Source organism: Syngnathus floridae, chromosome 15 (assembly GCF_059516105.1).
Source record: "Syngnathus floridae isolate MCC-2025c chromosome 15, RoL_Sflo_1.0, whole genome shotgun sequence".
Taxonomy (NCBI): Eukaryota; Metazoa; Chordata; class Actinopteri; order Syngnathiformes; family Syngnathidae; genus Syngnathus; species Syngnathus floridae.
In genome coordinates, this window is record NC_142427.1 from 6283029 (window position 1) to 6297983 (window position 14955).

The 14955-nt window shown below is 48.4% G+C and overlaps 1 protein-coding gene across 4 annotated transcripts; it reads left to right on the forward strand.

Moving 5' to 3' along the window:
- The first annotated feature begins 593 nt into the window (after window positions 1-593).
- LOC148386108 (pecanex-like protein 3) lies at window positions 594-14870 on the forward strand. 4 transcript variants are annotated; one of them, XM_088399032.1, is made up of 36 exons: window positions 594-974; window positions 1775-2266; window positions 2392-2600; window positions 2678-2777; window positions 2854-2893; window positions 2987-3082; window positions 3185-4882; window positions 5116-5242; window positions 5362-5531; window positions 5727-5784; window positions 5892-6033; window positions 6111-6268; window positions 6334-6487; window positions 6570-6602; window positions 6695-6866; window positions 6944-7054; window positions 7168-7259; window positions 7353-7462; window positions 7564-7669; window positions 7748-7840; window positions 7937-8087; window positions 8506-8650; window positions 8875-9052; window positions 9127-9235; window positions 9313-9442; window positions 9628-9686; window positions 9770-9985; window positions 10112-10365; window positions 10784-11014; window positions 11096-11199; window positions 11284-11431; window positions 11497-11727; window positions 11838-12112; window positions 12182-12351; window positions 12566-12972; window positions 13087-14870. In XM_088399032.1, the coding sequence occupies exons 2-36, from the start codon at window positions 2114-2116 to the stop codon at window positions 13213-13215; spliced, it is 6759 nt and encodes a 2252-aa protein (XP_088255158.1). In that variant the 5' UTR covers window positions 594-974; window positions 1775-2113; the 3' UTR covers window positions 13216-14870. The 4 variants fall into 4 exon arrangements, with proteins under 4 accessions (XP_088255158.1, XP_088255155.1, XP_088255154.1 ...); XM_088399029.1 differs by having other exon boundaries at window positions 8878-9052; window positions 13063-14870; XM_088399028.1 differs by having other exon boundaries at window positions 595-974; window positions 13063-14870.
- The last annotated feature ends 85 nt before the right edge of the window (window positions 14871-14955 follow it).

The following is a 14955-nucleotide window of genomic DNA, read 5'->3' on the forward strand; positions in this document are numbered from 1 at the left end:
AAAAGACAAAGAATTGTAGAATGAAGACAGCTACTACCAGCAAAGAAGCGTTGAAGATTTTTCCAAGGGAAAAGGTATGCTGTAACCTTCATAACAACATGTCTGCATCTGACAGTTCCTGGCCAAGAAGAGCATCACTTTACAGGAGCGACCTTCTTACTCATACGACTCGGCGCTGTGGCATTTCCCCCCCCCCCCCCCCCCCCCCCCCCCCCCCTCTTTCTGAAGCTCGTTGTACATCCGGGAGACTATTTGGAAGACGCAAGGACCTGGTGGGAACCTATATTGGCTGGCCTCTGGAAAAACTCTGCTCAACTAACCTCTAAATTGTTCATTTTACTATTTTTTACTATCCACAATAAATAAATCAATGATTTAATTAGTCAATGAATAGAATGAATGGATGAATTTATGCAAGAAAGATTACTGGACTCAATATAGAAGTAAATGCTTGGTGAACTGGTGTAAAGAGGGCGAGACGCCCGCGACGCTGTTCCTAATTATCTGGCGTATGCCCCGCCTGGTGACGTCATTGGATGTGGCCAATCAGCGTCATGGGAATATCTCGACGATTACTCACTTGAGCGTGCGTGCGCGCGCGCGTGTGAGCCAACTAGTTGTTGGCTAGCACCTTAGCAGCTACAGTTAGCCTTTTTTTTCTCGGAAACATTTTAACACACTTCCTGTTCTCGTAAAAAAAAACTGCTTGACGTTCACCATGAATGGGGCTCCAGATCGAGGCTTGTCCGTCCCTCTAAAATGTCAAAGAAAACCAGGGACCCTCGTGAAATGATAAATTAGCCCTTCGTCAGTGGAAAAAAAGTCTGTCTATATTTTACTTCTTATTTTTCTGACATTGCTCGCTCGCATCCTGCGAAGGAAATCTGAGATTTTTGCGAAGAGTGGATGCGGAAGAAGGATATGAGGCAAGCTGGACGGCTAAAGCTAAGTGTACGCTGTGCTGGGATTCAAATGTGAGTAGCGTTTCAACTACGAGCATAATTTTACCTTCTGTCAAGATAAAATGAGCTCACGTTAACATTTGCAACATTGCACGTTTATGTCTTGCTCATGTTTTTACGACTCCTTGTTGTTTACCCTGCTAACGAGAGTGACAGTGAGCAGATTGCATTGCAGCTAGTGCAGGCCTAGCATTAGCCGGTTTCTATATTAAATCATCGGATGTTTAACACCGAATGTCAGCGTTTGTGATTGTGTTTGCTGTAGCGATCGATTATGTGCACACACACGCCACGGTGATAGCAGGTGTTGGTGCTTCGATCGGCTCCAGTTTGTCCCGATAATAACATAGTCACAAGCTAGGCGAAATTGTTTGTTAGCCTGCTAGTGCCTCTTGGAAAATGTCATCTAGATGGGAGAACACTATAATAGGCCCTCAGACTTGGGATATTATTTTTAAAACACTCATAATCCGTTTTGAATTCTTCCAGTCACGTGTTAAACTGCATTGTGGGTTATAGCTGTGGTTTGTAGTGTTGTGCAAGTACATCACACATCCTAATGAAAGATGATTTTACAATTTAGAGGTGCGATATAAAAATCGCCTCTCAGGGTCGTTATAAACTTTTAGTATCCAGAAAAGCACTATATAAATATAATGCATTATTATACATCTGAATACGTTGACACTGAAAACTTTGTGAGTTGTGTATCCTGAGTTAAATCGTCTTTTAATCTGATGTTGTATTTTTAGTCCTTGCGGGCGCTTCACTCAGTTTATTTTACCCATCAATTTCTGTGATCTCTCTTCCAGATGAGTGTTTTCCATCATTCTCGCTGGGTTGCCAATGTACTACAAAGTCACTCGCTTGAATTCCCTTCAAGGATTAGGCTTGAGTCGCGTGGCATCATCTGTGCGAGGACAGGGCACGCAATGGTGCCAGGATGTGCAAAGACTCCTGACCTTGACTGAATTGATCAGGCATCCAGGATTCAGAAGTGTTGTTCCCCATGAGAAACTCTCGCTTGGTTGGCCATCTCCAATGGACGTACCATCATAGACACAGGACACTGTGGCTCCAACCCCACAGTTTTCTCAGCGACCGTGTTGGAGCGGCTCTTTCATCTGTGGGTTCCCCCTGAAGGTGGAGAGATGGGCTCGCAGGCGCTTCAGATATTACGACAAGGCGTGTGGGCCTCCCTCACCGGAGGGTGGTATGTGGACCCCCATCAGAGCACCTTCTCCAACTGCTTCCATCTCTACTTGTGGATATTTCTGCTCGCATTCCCCTTTCTGCTGTACATGGTGAGCACATTTCAGCTGAAACTCACTACTTTTTTTTAAATTAAGTTTGCAGTTTGTTCCCTATTAAACATTAATCTATCGTGCGTGTGTGTGTATAATTTGTTTCATGTTCTTTCACCTCACAGGCTTTCCCCGCCAGCTTGGTGATTGCAGGCTTGTACTCCGCTGCGGTGGCCATCTTTTTCACCACCATCAAAGTGGTTAACTACCGGCTGCACGCCATGTTTGACCTCGGGGAGATTATCGAGAAGAAACAGGCCTCGCTCACGCCTGACGTTCCAAGGACAGAAGATGGGGACGAAGGTTCAGGGGGCCATGATGGGAGTCAGCCCAGGTGCGTGCGTGTGGTTTTTTTTAGAAAAAGGGAGGTGGCATGAAATCCTTCAACCAAACCCTTTGAATTGCCTTCAGGGATGCTGGTGTGGAGATGACTGTATTTCGGAAGGTCAACTCGACGCCTCCGGTGCGATGCAGCTCCCAGCACTCGCTGTTTGGACTCAACCAAGTGTCGGTAAGGAGCATCAACAATTTAGCTTTGGTCCAAAAGGCTTCTATTTGATATTCATATCATTATTTTTATTATCCAGGAGTTCTTGCCCCAACTTGAGGATTCGGGGGGAACAAAAGGTTAGCATGTGTTTGATTTTTCCATACAATAAGACCGTTACTGAAGTTAACGTGGAAATTCTGGTGAAATCAACCATTCTTTGTTTACCTCAGATATCAAGGAGTTAATGCGAGAACAGGGAAGCAATAATGTGATTGTGACTTCTGCTCATCGTGAAATGCTGCGTCAAGGCTCTCAGGACACCATCAGTAAGTCTGCTCATGCATCAGACAGCACTGTTTTTATGCTCCTCACGCAAGACCCAGCAGGAGCAATGTTTCTATCTAATTTTCACCGCTGTCCCTGTACAGGGGGTCCGAGCATGGTCCAGTCCTGCATTGCTGCTGCTCTGGGAGGTAATTTCCCAGGTCTCATTGGGCTCTCCGGGGCGGCGTCTGGATTTGGAGAACCGGGAGAATATCTGTCCGTACCCCCTTCACCTTCCAGTCAAGAAGATGGAGGAGAGAAAGAGACATTGCAGCAAGTAGAGGTGCCTCAAAAGATCCCAGAGGACAATGGGTTAGCTTATTCTCCACTCGGGCCGTCTGCTGAGTCTGGGAGTCTTGGTGATACCCCGCTGAGTCCCCTGATAAAGAGTAGCTTGAGTGAAGAGCTGAGCGAAAATCTCTTAGGGTTGGGCCTGGACCCGGTGGTGTTTGTACCTGGGACCGAGTACCCTGGTTGTCGTAGCGGGGTGGCATTAGCTGCCGGATCTACGGACAGCTGTTTCAGCGGCGGCGGTGGCGCCACCGATCGCGAGACGCTGAGCACCGTTAGCAGCTACCGCAGCGAAAAGACGGACTCCACTCAGCTTGAAAGTCCATCTTTCAGCCAACCCAAGCTCACAGATGGACCGGCATCTACTACGATGCCAACGACGGGCGCCAAGGTCACCACAGCCGCAGGCGTCCCAGCGGGACAGGATGGCAGCGATACGGATAACCTGTCGGACAGCGTGTTATTGCGTTCCCCCTGCAAAGATATCTCCCCCAGTCAGGCGCTGGACAGGACACTCGTCGAAGGAGACGATTTACCGTCTGATATGATTGCACAAGCCCCCGCGTTCCACAACTCTTCCCCCTCAAGTAGCGGCCACTCTGACATTTGCGATTTGGACAGAGCCGCCCCAGTTCCCCCCCTCCCTCCGCCTCGGCAGGCCACTTCAGTGCCCTCAGGGCTGGCCCTGGGTTCAGTGTGCTCCGAGCCCTCTCTGCCCATATCGTCAACCCCGTTCCTGCTGTCCGATCAAGCCGCCCAGCAGGTCGTGCGACCCAAAGACTTGAAGCTGCTGCGGGCCAGCGGCAGTAGTGTGGGCCACAAGCCGGGCCGGCGGAAAGCTCCGCGAAGGCGAGCCGGGGCGGGAAGTAACAGTTTTGACTGCGGCTCGTACAGGCGTCATCACAATCATAGGCAACACAGAGATTACATCCCGGTGCGCAACAAGCTCGGTGCCAAGGCCTACAGCGAAAGTCTCTTTGAGGATTCCAGCGATGAGGACGACGGCAGCGACATGAGCGCAGCATCCAGTCTGGGTTCTCAGCGGCGCTACAGCTCAGATGAAGACTCCAGTTCCTCTACCTCCTGCTACTCCCCAGAACTCGCAAATGCTGGCGCCGCGTTACAGCTCCCCCCGGCTGCTCAGCCTCCTACTCCGCGGGAAGGGGATTTGGCCGAACCGGCCGGCCCCTCGCATTCACGTGCAGCTCAGCGCTCTTCGAGCACAGCCAGCGCTAAGACGCACGCCAGGGTTCTGAGTATGGATGGGGCGGGTTCAAGTCAGAACAGCACAGCGGCTCCGCCTGCTGTTCTGCAGACGATGCCCTCAACTTCCACCCCTGCACCTCGGACCCTCACCGTCTCCAAGTCAGACTTGGAAGCTCGCACCATTCACATCGATTGCTTTCCGGTGTCTCATCCTCATCGGCTGGATTCTCTCGGAGGATCTTGGACCGGCAACCAGATGGGCTGGCGTGCTGGAGAGTTGACCGAAGAGGGGGCGGTAGGGGGAGGTGAGCTCATGTTTGTGCCCCTTGTTTGTTTTCAGGAGAGACAAATATAGTTTCAAAATGTCTAAGACATCTTTCTTAGTTTGCACCAAACTGTTTTGTGGTTTGTTTGTTTTGGCACATCCGAGCCTGCATCAGCGCCCCCCGTTTTGGTACCATACGACTGCAGCATGAGTTCTTTTGGAGGAATCGCATCATATTTTCTGTGTAGACGTTGACAAAGTGAAACTCTTAAGCTCTGTCTCTAGAGAATGGCAAGAACGACTCAGTCAGCAGTGTGAAGAGGACCCAAGCCATCCGCAGGAGACACAATGCAGGAACCAACCCGACACCTCCACCCTCCACCATGGGATCACCTCCTAGGTCAGTCCCACTTGGCAAACCATAGGGGGGGGGGGGATGCTAATATACTATTTGCAAGCTGGATATGCTGAGCAAAGTCTTATCATTGAAGACTGCTTATTTCTGCCTTTAACACGTAGCCTCCAGGACCTCCAAAGGGCTCGGACCTCCTCCCACTCGCGGACCCGTACCCTCCCGTCCGCCTTACAGTTTGCTTCGTCACTTCTGCTCCCACGCAGCGGCATCCACGAGGCTTCCACCTTCGACGACACATCAGAGGGAGCCGTGCACTACTTTTTTGACGAGAGCGGTGAGTCGATGGCTTTCGAGCAACGAGACGTTTTCGGCACCAACCGCTTTGTTCCCGTCGTGCGTGGAGATGAATGTGAAGATCAATGCAACTTTCGTGTCTGTCGGTTAAATTGGAAGATAGAAGCCATTTCAGAATCAAAGCAGCGGGAAATTGCCTTTTTTTTTCCTCATCATTCTGTCTGATGTGTGCCAGGAGTGAAGAGGTCCTACACATTTGGACCTGCTGGAGGAGGTTATGAAGATCCAGTTCAGTGAGTTACAAGGCTTATTATCATTTATTTGTATTCAAGCTTTACTTACTGTGAAGGAACAGCGCAAATAATAATTAAAATAATGCAATTTAATGTTTTGCTTGCAGAGAAAGGGAGAGGCAGTCCCAGTCCTCAAGCTTCACCTCCACTGAGGTCCAAGAAGGAGCACCAGTCCTTTCCATGCTGCAGCCCAGACCAGTGGTCCTACAGGGCATGCAGGTGCGCAGGGTTCCATTGGAAATGCCTGAGGTAAACTTTTTTTCTTGATTTTCCTTCAGTATAAGCGTCCCCTCGAACTCATGATCCGCTTCTCAACCTGTCTCCAGTTCGACCTGGATCACGAGTCTCTGCAGGAGTCCCAAGAGAACACGCTGATGATCGAGGAGAAGGCTAAACCCAAACAGTATTATCGCTTTTGGGTTCTGCCTGGGAAGTGGCTCAGGGTCCGTTATGATCGCTTAGCGCTTCTGGCCTTGTTGGACAGGTAAGGCTTTGCACGTGAATCGACGTGATGCAATATTTCAAAATGAAACCCGATCCTGTCATCAGGAACCGCCGTGTGGGAGAAAACGTGTTTGCTGTGGTGCTGGCCAGTCTGGTGGCCTTCCTGGGCTTCCAACTGTTGCTCCAGGGCTTTTTCAGGGACATCTGGGTCTTCCAGTTCTGCCTGGTCATTGCAAGTTGCCAATACTCCTTATTGAAGGTATGCGAATCTCTGAAATAAATATACCGGGATCTTATTTTCTGTGTGCAAGCCAGTCATTTTCTTCAAACTATTTTTTCAGAGTGTGCAACCAGACGCAGCCTCTCCCATGCATGTGAGTAATTGGGTTTGCCCTCCCGCTTTCAGATTTTTTCCGTGTCACCTGGTTGTGATGATTTATTTACTTCCCTATCTGTTGTGAAACAGGGTCATAACTGGATCATTGTGTACAGTCGGCCTGTTTACTTCTGCTTGTGCTGCGTGATGATCTGGATCTTTGATTTATCCGGCCGTTCTGGCAGCCTGCATCCATTCTCCCTCTATGGCGTCACGTTCTTTTCTGCACATTTCCTGCTTTGTGTCCGAGATATGCTCCTGGGTAAATCTTAACACTTTACTTTGAAATTTAAAAAAGAAGCACCGTTGAATTCTTTTTTTTTTTTTTACCCCCCACAGTCTTGGCCTTGTGTTTTCCGGTCATCTTCCTGTTTGGCTTGCTACCTCAGGTCAATACTTTTATCATGTGTCTGTTGGAGCAGATCGACATGCACATTTTTGGTGGAACGGGTAAGACCGTGGCTCTTTAGCATTCACCGTGTATTCGTTTTGCTTTATTAGATGGGTCGCTTGAACCGCATGTTTGGGCTGCATTGATCCACTCACTCCTCTTTTCTCCTCAGCCACCACCAGCCCACTCTCGTCTCTGTTCAGCCTCATACGCAGCGTGCTGGTGGCTGCTCTGCTGTATGGATTTTGTCTGGGTGCCATAAATGTAAGCGCAACATGAATACTTGTTCAATACCATGTCGAAACGTTGAAACCTGATGCAGCAGAGGTCAATTCTGTGTTTTCTTCCCACTAAAAGGCACCGTGGGGGGACGCCCATGTGCCAGTACTCTTCTCTGTATTTTGTGGCCTGCTGCTCGCCTTGTCCTACCACCTGAGTCGCCAAAGTAGCGATCCCACCATCCTCTGGTCGGTATCTTGCTTTAGAGTCTTTATTTAGACTTTGATTTCGACTTCACTACTGTGCATCTAAATTCTGTATCCATCTCTCACCTCCCCCCCCGGCTCAGGTCATTGGTCCGATCCAAATTACTCCCCGAGCTGGAGAATCACACACCAGAAGATCCCCCTGTGGAGATCAAGGATCCTCTTCCAGAGAAGCTCCGCAACTCTGTGGTACAAATCTTCCTAAACGCCACACATCTGATTTCAGAATGTCCTTCACTTAAAAGCGTTTTGCCTTCCCCTCCGCAGAAAGAAATTCTTCATTCAGACCTTGTCATGTGTCCCCTCATGGCTGTGATCACTTTTGCCATCAGTGCCAGCACGGTTTTCATTGCACTACAGGTTAGTACAAGTTAAGGACATTATCCGTCCACTTTTCTTCACGCCATTCGCCGACAAGTGCTCACTTATTCTTCTCTGTGCTTTTTGCCCCCACAGCCTGCGCTCAGCTTTGTCTTATATATCCTGGCGGGAGTTGTCGGCTTTATTACTCACTATCTCCTGCCTCAGCTGCGCAAACAGCTTCCATGGTTCTGCCTGGCTCACCCTGTGCTCCGATCCAAAGAGTACAGTCAGTTCGAAGTCCGAGGTGAGCGTCTCATTGCTCTTCATCCGCTCGAGCTCATGTCACTGTAAAATGAAAGAGCCATTATCAGCTTCTCCCTCCAGAGGCATCACTGAGGATTAAATAAAAACCGGCAAGGTCTCAAGTTGAAGTGCTGTTGAGAAATGCATTTAACCTCTCATCAGCTCCCTGGGATTTTCACTGCGCGCCAGTACTAAATTCAGTTATTTTTCTTCTTACTGTTGAACTTGCTTGACATTTTGAGAAGTTGCAGTAGAGCTTGTTCGGTTGGATTTCAGTACTTTTTTTTTGTTGTTGTTAGTGTAAAAATAACACCGGCAGTGTGAGAGCACCTTGAAATGTCACAAACTGATTTAATCACCGCGAGAAAAATCAACTCTCTGGGTGTCACGCCTTGCATTTATTTCTGTTTGTTCGCCAGATGCTGCACAGCTCATGTGGTTCGAGAAGCTTTATGCGTGGCTTCAGTGTGTGGAGAAGTATTTCATCTACCCGGCGGTGGTGCTCAATTCCCTCACGACAGAAGCTCGTGCCGTTGGCCAGAACCATAAAGAGCTGGACATCTAGTAAGTCACGACAAGAGGTCCTTGGCTGTGGTTGCCGGAGCCACTCAACTGCTCTGCATTATACTAAGAGGGGCAAAATGAATTTAATGACGTCAGTAATCCCCAACTAGTGTTCTTCTCATTTAATTGGCTTAGAAAAACATTACTGGTTTTAGAAAGAATGTGTCTGGAGGATTTTTTTTAATGCACAATTTCTCATCATGTCCTCTTGACTTGTCTTCCAGTAGCCGAGCGCTCTTCATCTCAGTGGCGGGCATGAAGCTGCTGCGTTCATCCTTCTGCGCCCCGTCGCAGCAGTACGTCACGCTGTGCTTCACCACGCTCTTCTTCCACTTTGACTACCCGCAGTTCTCGGAGACCTTCTTGATTGACTACTATTTCATGTCCATTCTTTTCAGCAAGGTCGGTTTGCACAGCATCACTCATAAAGCCGAAAATGTAATGACGTAAAAACGCATTCTTATTTGATTTCTCAGATGTGGGACCTGTTGTATAAGTTACGCTTCGTGTTGACTTACATCGCTCCCTGGCAGATCACGTGGGGCTCGGCTTTCCATGCCTTTGCCCAGCCCTTCGCGGTGCCACGTATCCTTGAATCCGATCCCACGCAAATGATTGTTGCACTTCCTCACCAGATGCCCCTTAACTCAATTTCTCTGCAGACTCTGCTGTGCTCTTTGTGCAAGCCATCTTTTCAGCCATCTTTTCAACCCCTCTCAATCCAGTCCTGGGCAGCGCTGTGTTTGTCACCTCATACACCAGGCCTGTTAAATTCTGGGAGCGGGACTACAAGTATGTGGTTGAAAACTCTGCAGTTTTATTTCACTCACATGTGGTACAGAACTCTGCACTCTGTTCTTCAATTTGGTCCACCTACCATTTACTTTCTCAAGAGTTCTGTAATATAGATTTTTTTTTAATTCATTGAATAATGCATTGATTGAAAATAAACTTTTGTGCAAATTCTGTCTTGTTAGCACCAAGCGAGTTGACCACTCCAACACCAGACTTGCCACTCAGCTGGACCGTAATCCAGGTATTATCATGTCTCCGCCTCTTTTTTGTTAACATTGTTGAAGTGATATGTAATTATCGCCTGGTGGCCCCATTTCCTGCCAGGTGCCGACGATAACAACCTGAACTCCATTTTCTACGAGCACCTGACACGTTCGCTGCAGCACAGCCTGTGTGGAGATCTGCTGCTCGGACGCTGGGGCAACTACAACACGGGCGACTGCTTCATTCTCGCCTCAGACTACCTCAACGCATTGGTGCATATTATCGAGATCGGCAATGGCCTGGTCACCTTCCAGCTGAGGGGTCTTGAGTTTAGAGGTCAGCAGTTTAGAAAATGACATACTTATGCCCCTCCCACACATTATATTTTTATATAGTTACTCTGAATGATCATCTCAGGGTTTTGATTCAGCTCCTAATGCATTTTACATCTACTCCCTGCAGGCACCTACTGTCAGCAGAGAGAAGTCGAAGCCATCACAGAAGGCGTAGAGGAAGACGAGGGCTGCTGCTGCTGCGAGCCGGGTCACCTGCCTCACATGCTGTCGTTCAACGCCGCCTTCGGACAGCGCTGGCTCGCCTGGGAAGTGGCGGCCACCAAGTACGTGCTGGAGGGTTACAGCATCAGTGACAACAACGCCGCCTCCATGCTGCAAGTGTTTGACCTTCGCAAGATTCTCATCACGTACTATGTCAAGGTAAGATGTCCAGAAAGTATTGGGGGGACCGTGGAGTCTCATTACAATTGAACCAGCCGGTTTAGGTTATAATTGGATGCCGTGTTGAAATATGACCAACAAAGGTTGCTGTTTGTTATTGTCAAAGTAGTCCAACACCAAATTTGGCTTTCCTTGGTTGTTTATTTCCCGTTTTGATTTCTACAGGAAGCAAAGTAGTCACAACTGAATTAATTGCACTCTCTGTGAGGAGTAAAAGCCATTATGGTTCTATTGATTTCAAGACCCGAGGTGAAATAAAGTGCTTGGATCAAGCAGATTCCACAACTGACAAGATAAATCTTAGATTAACAAACAATGTATCCATTCCTTATTTAAGTTTGACTTTAGTGTGCTAATATTTTATCTATGGATGGTTCATATTTGTTTTCTCCAACAGAGCATCATTTATTACGTAAGCCGATCGCCTAAATTGGAGGAGTGGTTGGCTAACGAGGCAATTCAGGAGGCACTGCGGCCGTGTCTCGGACCCAACTACGTCGACAGCGACCCCACCTTCAACCTGAACATCGACGAGGACTACGACCACAGGGCCTCCGGGATTACACCCTCCTCCTTCTGCATGATTTATGTGGACTGGATTCAGTATTGCAACAGCAGGCGGCAAACGGTTTGTCTCTGCACAGGCTTTACGTCCAACCACTTGTATTATGTTATTGGAGATGCTTTAATTTCTACTTTTGTGTTGCAGCCTGTGACGAGTGATAGAGATTCTCCTCTGGTCAGTCTATGCTTTGGATTGTGTATCCTTGGAAGAAGAGCCTTGGGCACTGCCTCCCACAGCATGTCTGCAAGGTGAGAGCTCCATCTCGGACTGGACTAAAGTTGCTTTGATGCTTGTCTAGTGCAACTGTCCATAACCTGCTCTGCTTTTGCCAGCTTGGAGCCATTCCTCTACGGCCTCCACGCGCTCTTCAAGGGAGACTTTCGCATCACGTCTCCACGGGACGAGTGGGTCTTTGCAGATATGGACCTGTTGAATCGAGTTGTGGCGCCCGGAGTGCGGATGTCCCTCAAGTTGCATCAGGTAACGCTTCACTGAGCACCAGGCAACATCTTCACAGGCTTACATTTTGTCGCGCTCTCCCGCAGGACCACTTCACATCCCCGGATGAGTATGAAGACCCCACGGTGCTATATGACGCCATCACCACCAACGAGGAGAAAATGTTGATATCACACGAGGGCGACCCCGTTTGGCGCAGCGCCATCCTCGCCAACATGCCATCACTTTTGGCGCTGCGTCATATCATGGACGACGGCAGCGATGAGTACAAAATCATCATGTTGAACAAAAGGTTCCTCAGCTTCCGGGTCATCAAGGTAGTACATCCTTCGTCTAATCTGTACTTACATTTATGCTCATTATGGGAGCGCAGCTCAGGCAAAATTTCAGACAAACACTCCTGACCAACCTTGTGCTCCCCCTACAGGTAAACAGAGAGTGTGTGCGTGGGCTGTGGGCGGGGCAACAGCAGGAGCTGGTCTTCCTGCGCAACCGCAACCCAGAGCGCGGCAGCATTCAGAACGCCAAACAGGCCCTGAGGAATATGATCAACTCGTCGTGCGACCAACCCATCGGCTACCCCATCTACGTGTCCCCCCTCACCACGTCGTACGCCGGTGGACATGGTCAGCTGCGCTCCGTGTGGGGGGGACCTGTCAGTCCCCACAACATCTACAACTGGCTCATCAATAGCTGGGACAGGTACCCTAGACTGTTTTGGACCCAAAGACTTCCCGTGGCTGTGAGTGTGACAAGTTGGCTTGTCTCCAGGATGCAGAAAGGATGCGGCGCCGGTTGCAACAGCGGCGGAAACATCGAGGACTCGGACTGCGGCGGCGGTTCCACCTCCATCACGACCAACGCCGCCATCCACACCACGCAGAGCACACCAGCCTCTGGCCTTCCCCAGCCTCACATCACCACCATGCAGCCCTCATTGGGTAAAACGCTCTACTTTCTCCAACTCCTCAGTCGCTGAAGCAGAAAATAATGAGCACTAGATAAATAAGATGTAAGAAAATATAGAATCAGGAAAGTAATGAAATGATTGATTGGGCTGAATGAATAAAGGGAAAAATCGAATACATTTTAGTTAAATGATAAAAAGGCGCTACTTGATAGGCTCAGGGTGTAATTGTTGTTTTTGTCCACCAGGTACGGACAATCCAGTCGGCCCAACACAAAACTGGCCTCACCACACCCAACCACTCCCACTGGCTCTACTCAGCCAATCAGAGGGCAGGATAGAAGCCGGCCTGCTCTCATCCCTCCAACGCACATCCTCCATCCAGGGCCTGCTGGGTCAGCAACTGTCCAACTCGCAACTCTCCTTCAGCGGCTCCGTGGCGCCGCCGTCTCTGCCGGTGCCCGAGTGCATCTGCCCTGCCAGCTTCCTGGACAACTCGAGCCACAGGACGGGCCAGCGGGCTGGCCTCGCCCAGGGCAACATGCTCCACTTTGAGAGCCATTTTGGGAAGTGGAGTTTTTCCAGCAGAAAGGGCTTTAACGGTCCGGCGGCAGCGGAGGGTGATGGAGCAAGCGTCCACACCATACGCACGCAGGTGAGGAACACTAACAAAATTGCTTATCTTAAATAATTCATTTTGAATTAGGTCACATGCTGATTTGTTGCTCTTTGTGATATAAATCAGCCGCTGCCCCCGGGCCCCCAACAGGAGGCCAGTCCCACACAAGATCCGCTGGGAGCGACGCGGGCGGTGGAATCCTGCCTGCTGCCAGCAGGAGACACCACCACGCCGCCTGACCAATCCACAGAGTTGCCTTTACTTGAGCACCTGCGCTGATTATTAACACCCCACCCTCCCCCCTTTTGGGTAACAGCACACTGGACGGCACCCCCCACGCCCCCATCAAGACTCATTATATCAATGTTTATTCCACATGGATTCACAAAACACAATGCGGTCTTAAAGCATGTTCCACGTCAACTCATGACGCTACTCCCAAAGTCATCTTAGTGAGGCTCAGATGCGCTGCGCGTGTGTGTGTGTGTGTGTTTGTGTGTGTACGTGAGTGTATGTGTGCTAAAAGGCCAGGAAGGCCAGTGCAATTCCAAGGATCTTTTTCTTTCCTTTGCTCAACAATTATTTTTATAAACTGGAACATGGAAGATTAGCTTTGACTGTGTGGAGACCACGAGAAGCCTTGTTCAGTTTTTCTCCCAACTCAGAAGTTCTCGCTGGTGTTCAGTCCAGACGAACAGAATTGAAATTTCAGCAGCCAACCGTTTTTATGGTGCATCTCCTCCCCCAGCCGGCGCACGGTGCTCAGGCCGCTTGTTTACAGCCTCTGAGTCCAGCTTGAGAAATTGTGTTGATCACAAACTTTTTTTTTTTTTCTATTTGGAGGTTTTTTTTCTTCTTCTTTACTTGAAGATGGAGGCGTCGGTGTCGCGCCAGTCAATTGGAGACACCCGCCAGCCCGCATCGCATCCAATAAGGAGGATGGGGGGGGGGGCAAAGGGGTCTGCTTCCTTGTCGCTCCTACTCGACTACTGCTTCTGCATCCCCCCGCTACTACTAACTAGCTAACAGAGTCACCACTACTACTGCTTGAATCCAGCGTTTTAGTTGGAACTAAAGGATAAAAACTGAAAACAAAGGATAAATATTTATTGGAGGAAAACGGTCTTACATATTTGGGATTCATTTGTATCATGTGCTGATGTTAAATTGGCAACTTGCGTTTTTTGTTTTGTCATCCCTTCTTCAAACCAGTGTTACAATTGTGTCATCTCAACAGGGGCTCCTGCGTGTGTGTGTGTGTGTGTAACTGGAAGTACACGAAGAAGTCACTTTATGTTGGGTTTCTTCCCCGTCTTGCACTCTGCCTCACTCTGGATTGACCTCAGTGATCAGATAATGCAGTAGAATACAAAATAAGACCCTGCAGAATGATCAAACCGTGGCAAGCCGCCCAAATTCAAAGTAGATTGGTGGTGGCTATCATTCTCCCACTGAAATCCCCAAGTAGCCGTCTTAACATTTTTTTCTTTTTATGAAACAGCAGCAGCCAGTTGAACTTTTCTTTCTTCCTTACTTTGCTCAGAGAAAGCAAAGCACAAAACGGTGGTCAGAGCCGGGTGTCAGTTGAAATAAAATAAAAAGGGATTTCGTAATCTCTGCAACTATGTACAGCATGTTTCATATATAAATATATATTTAAAAATATAAACCTATTTTATTATGATTGGAAATTCTGGGTTATTTTCTGTTTAAGACACTAAGTCCGTTTAGCGTCACATTTGAAATGTGCAATTTGGGAAGATTTGGTTCTGTTTTTCCTTTCTTTTTTTATTTGTACCCCATCTCCATCTTTTTATTTTAGTTTTTCTCACAGGGGAATCTTTATTTAAGTCAATGTTCAATGTTCTGTACAGTTTTTTAAATGATTTTTTTCCCTTCTATTTAAATTAAAGATTTTTGTGTCTTTGTTTGCAGCTTGAGTCCTCTAGTTTGTATTTTTCTTTCCTTCTCCAGAGTCAATCAACGTCCCTAAATCTAAAGTATAAAGTGAAATGTTGG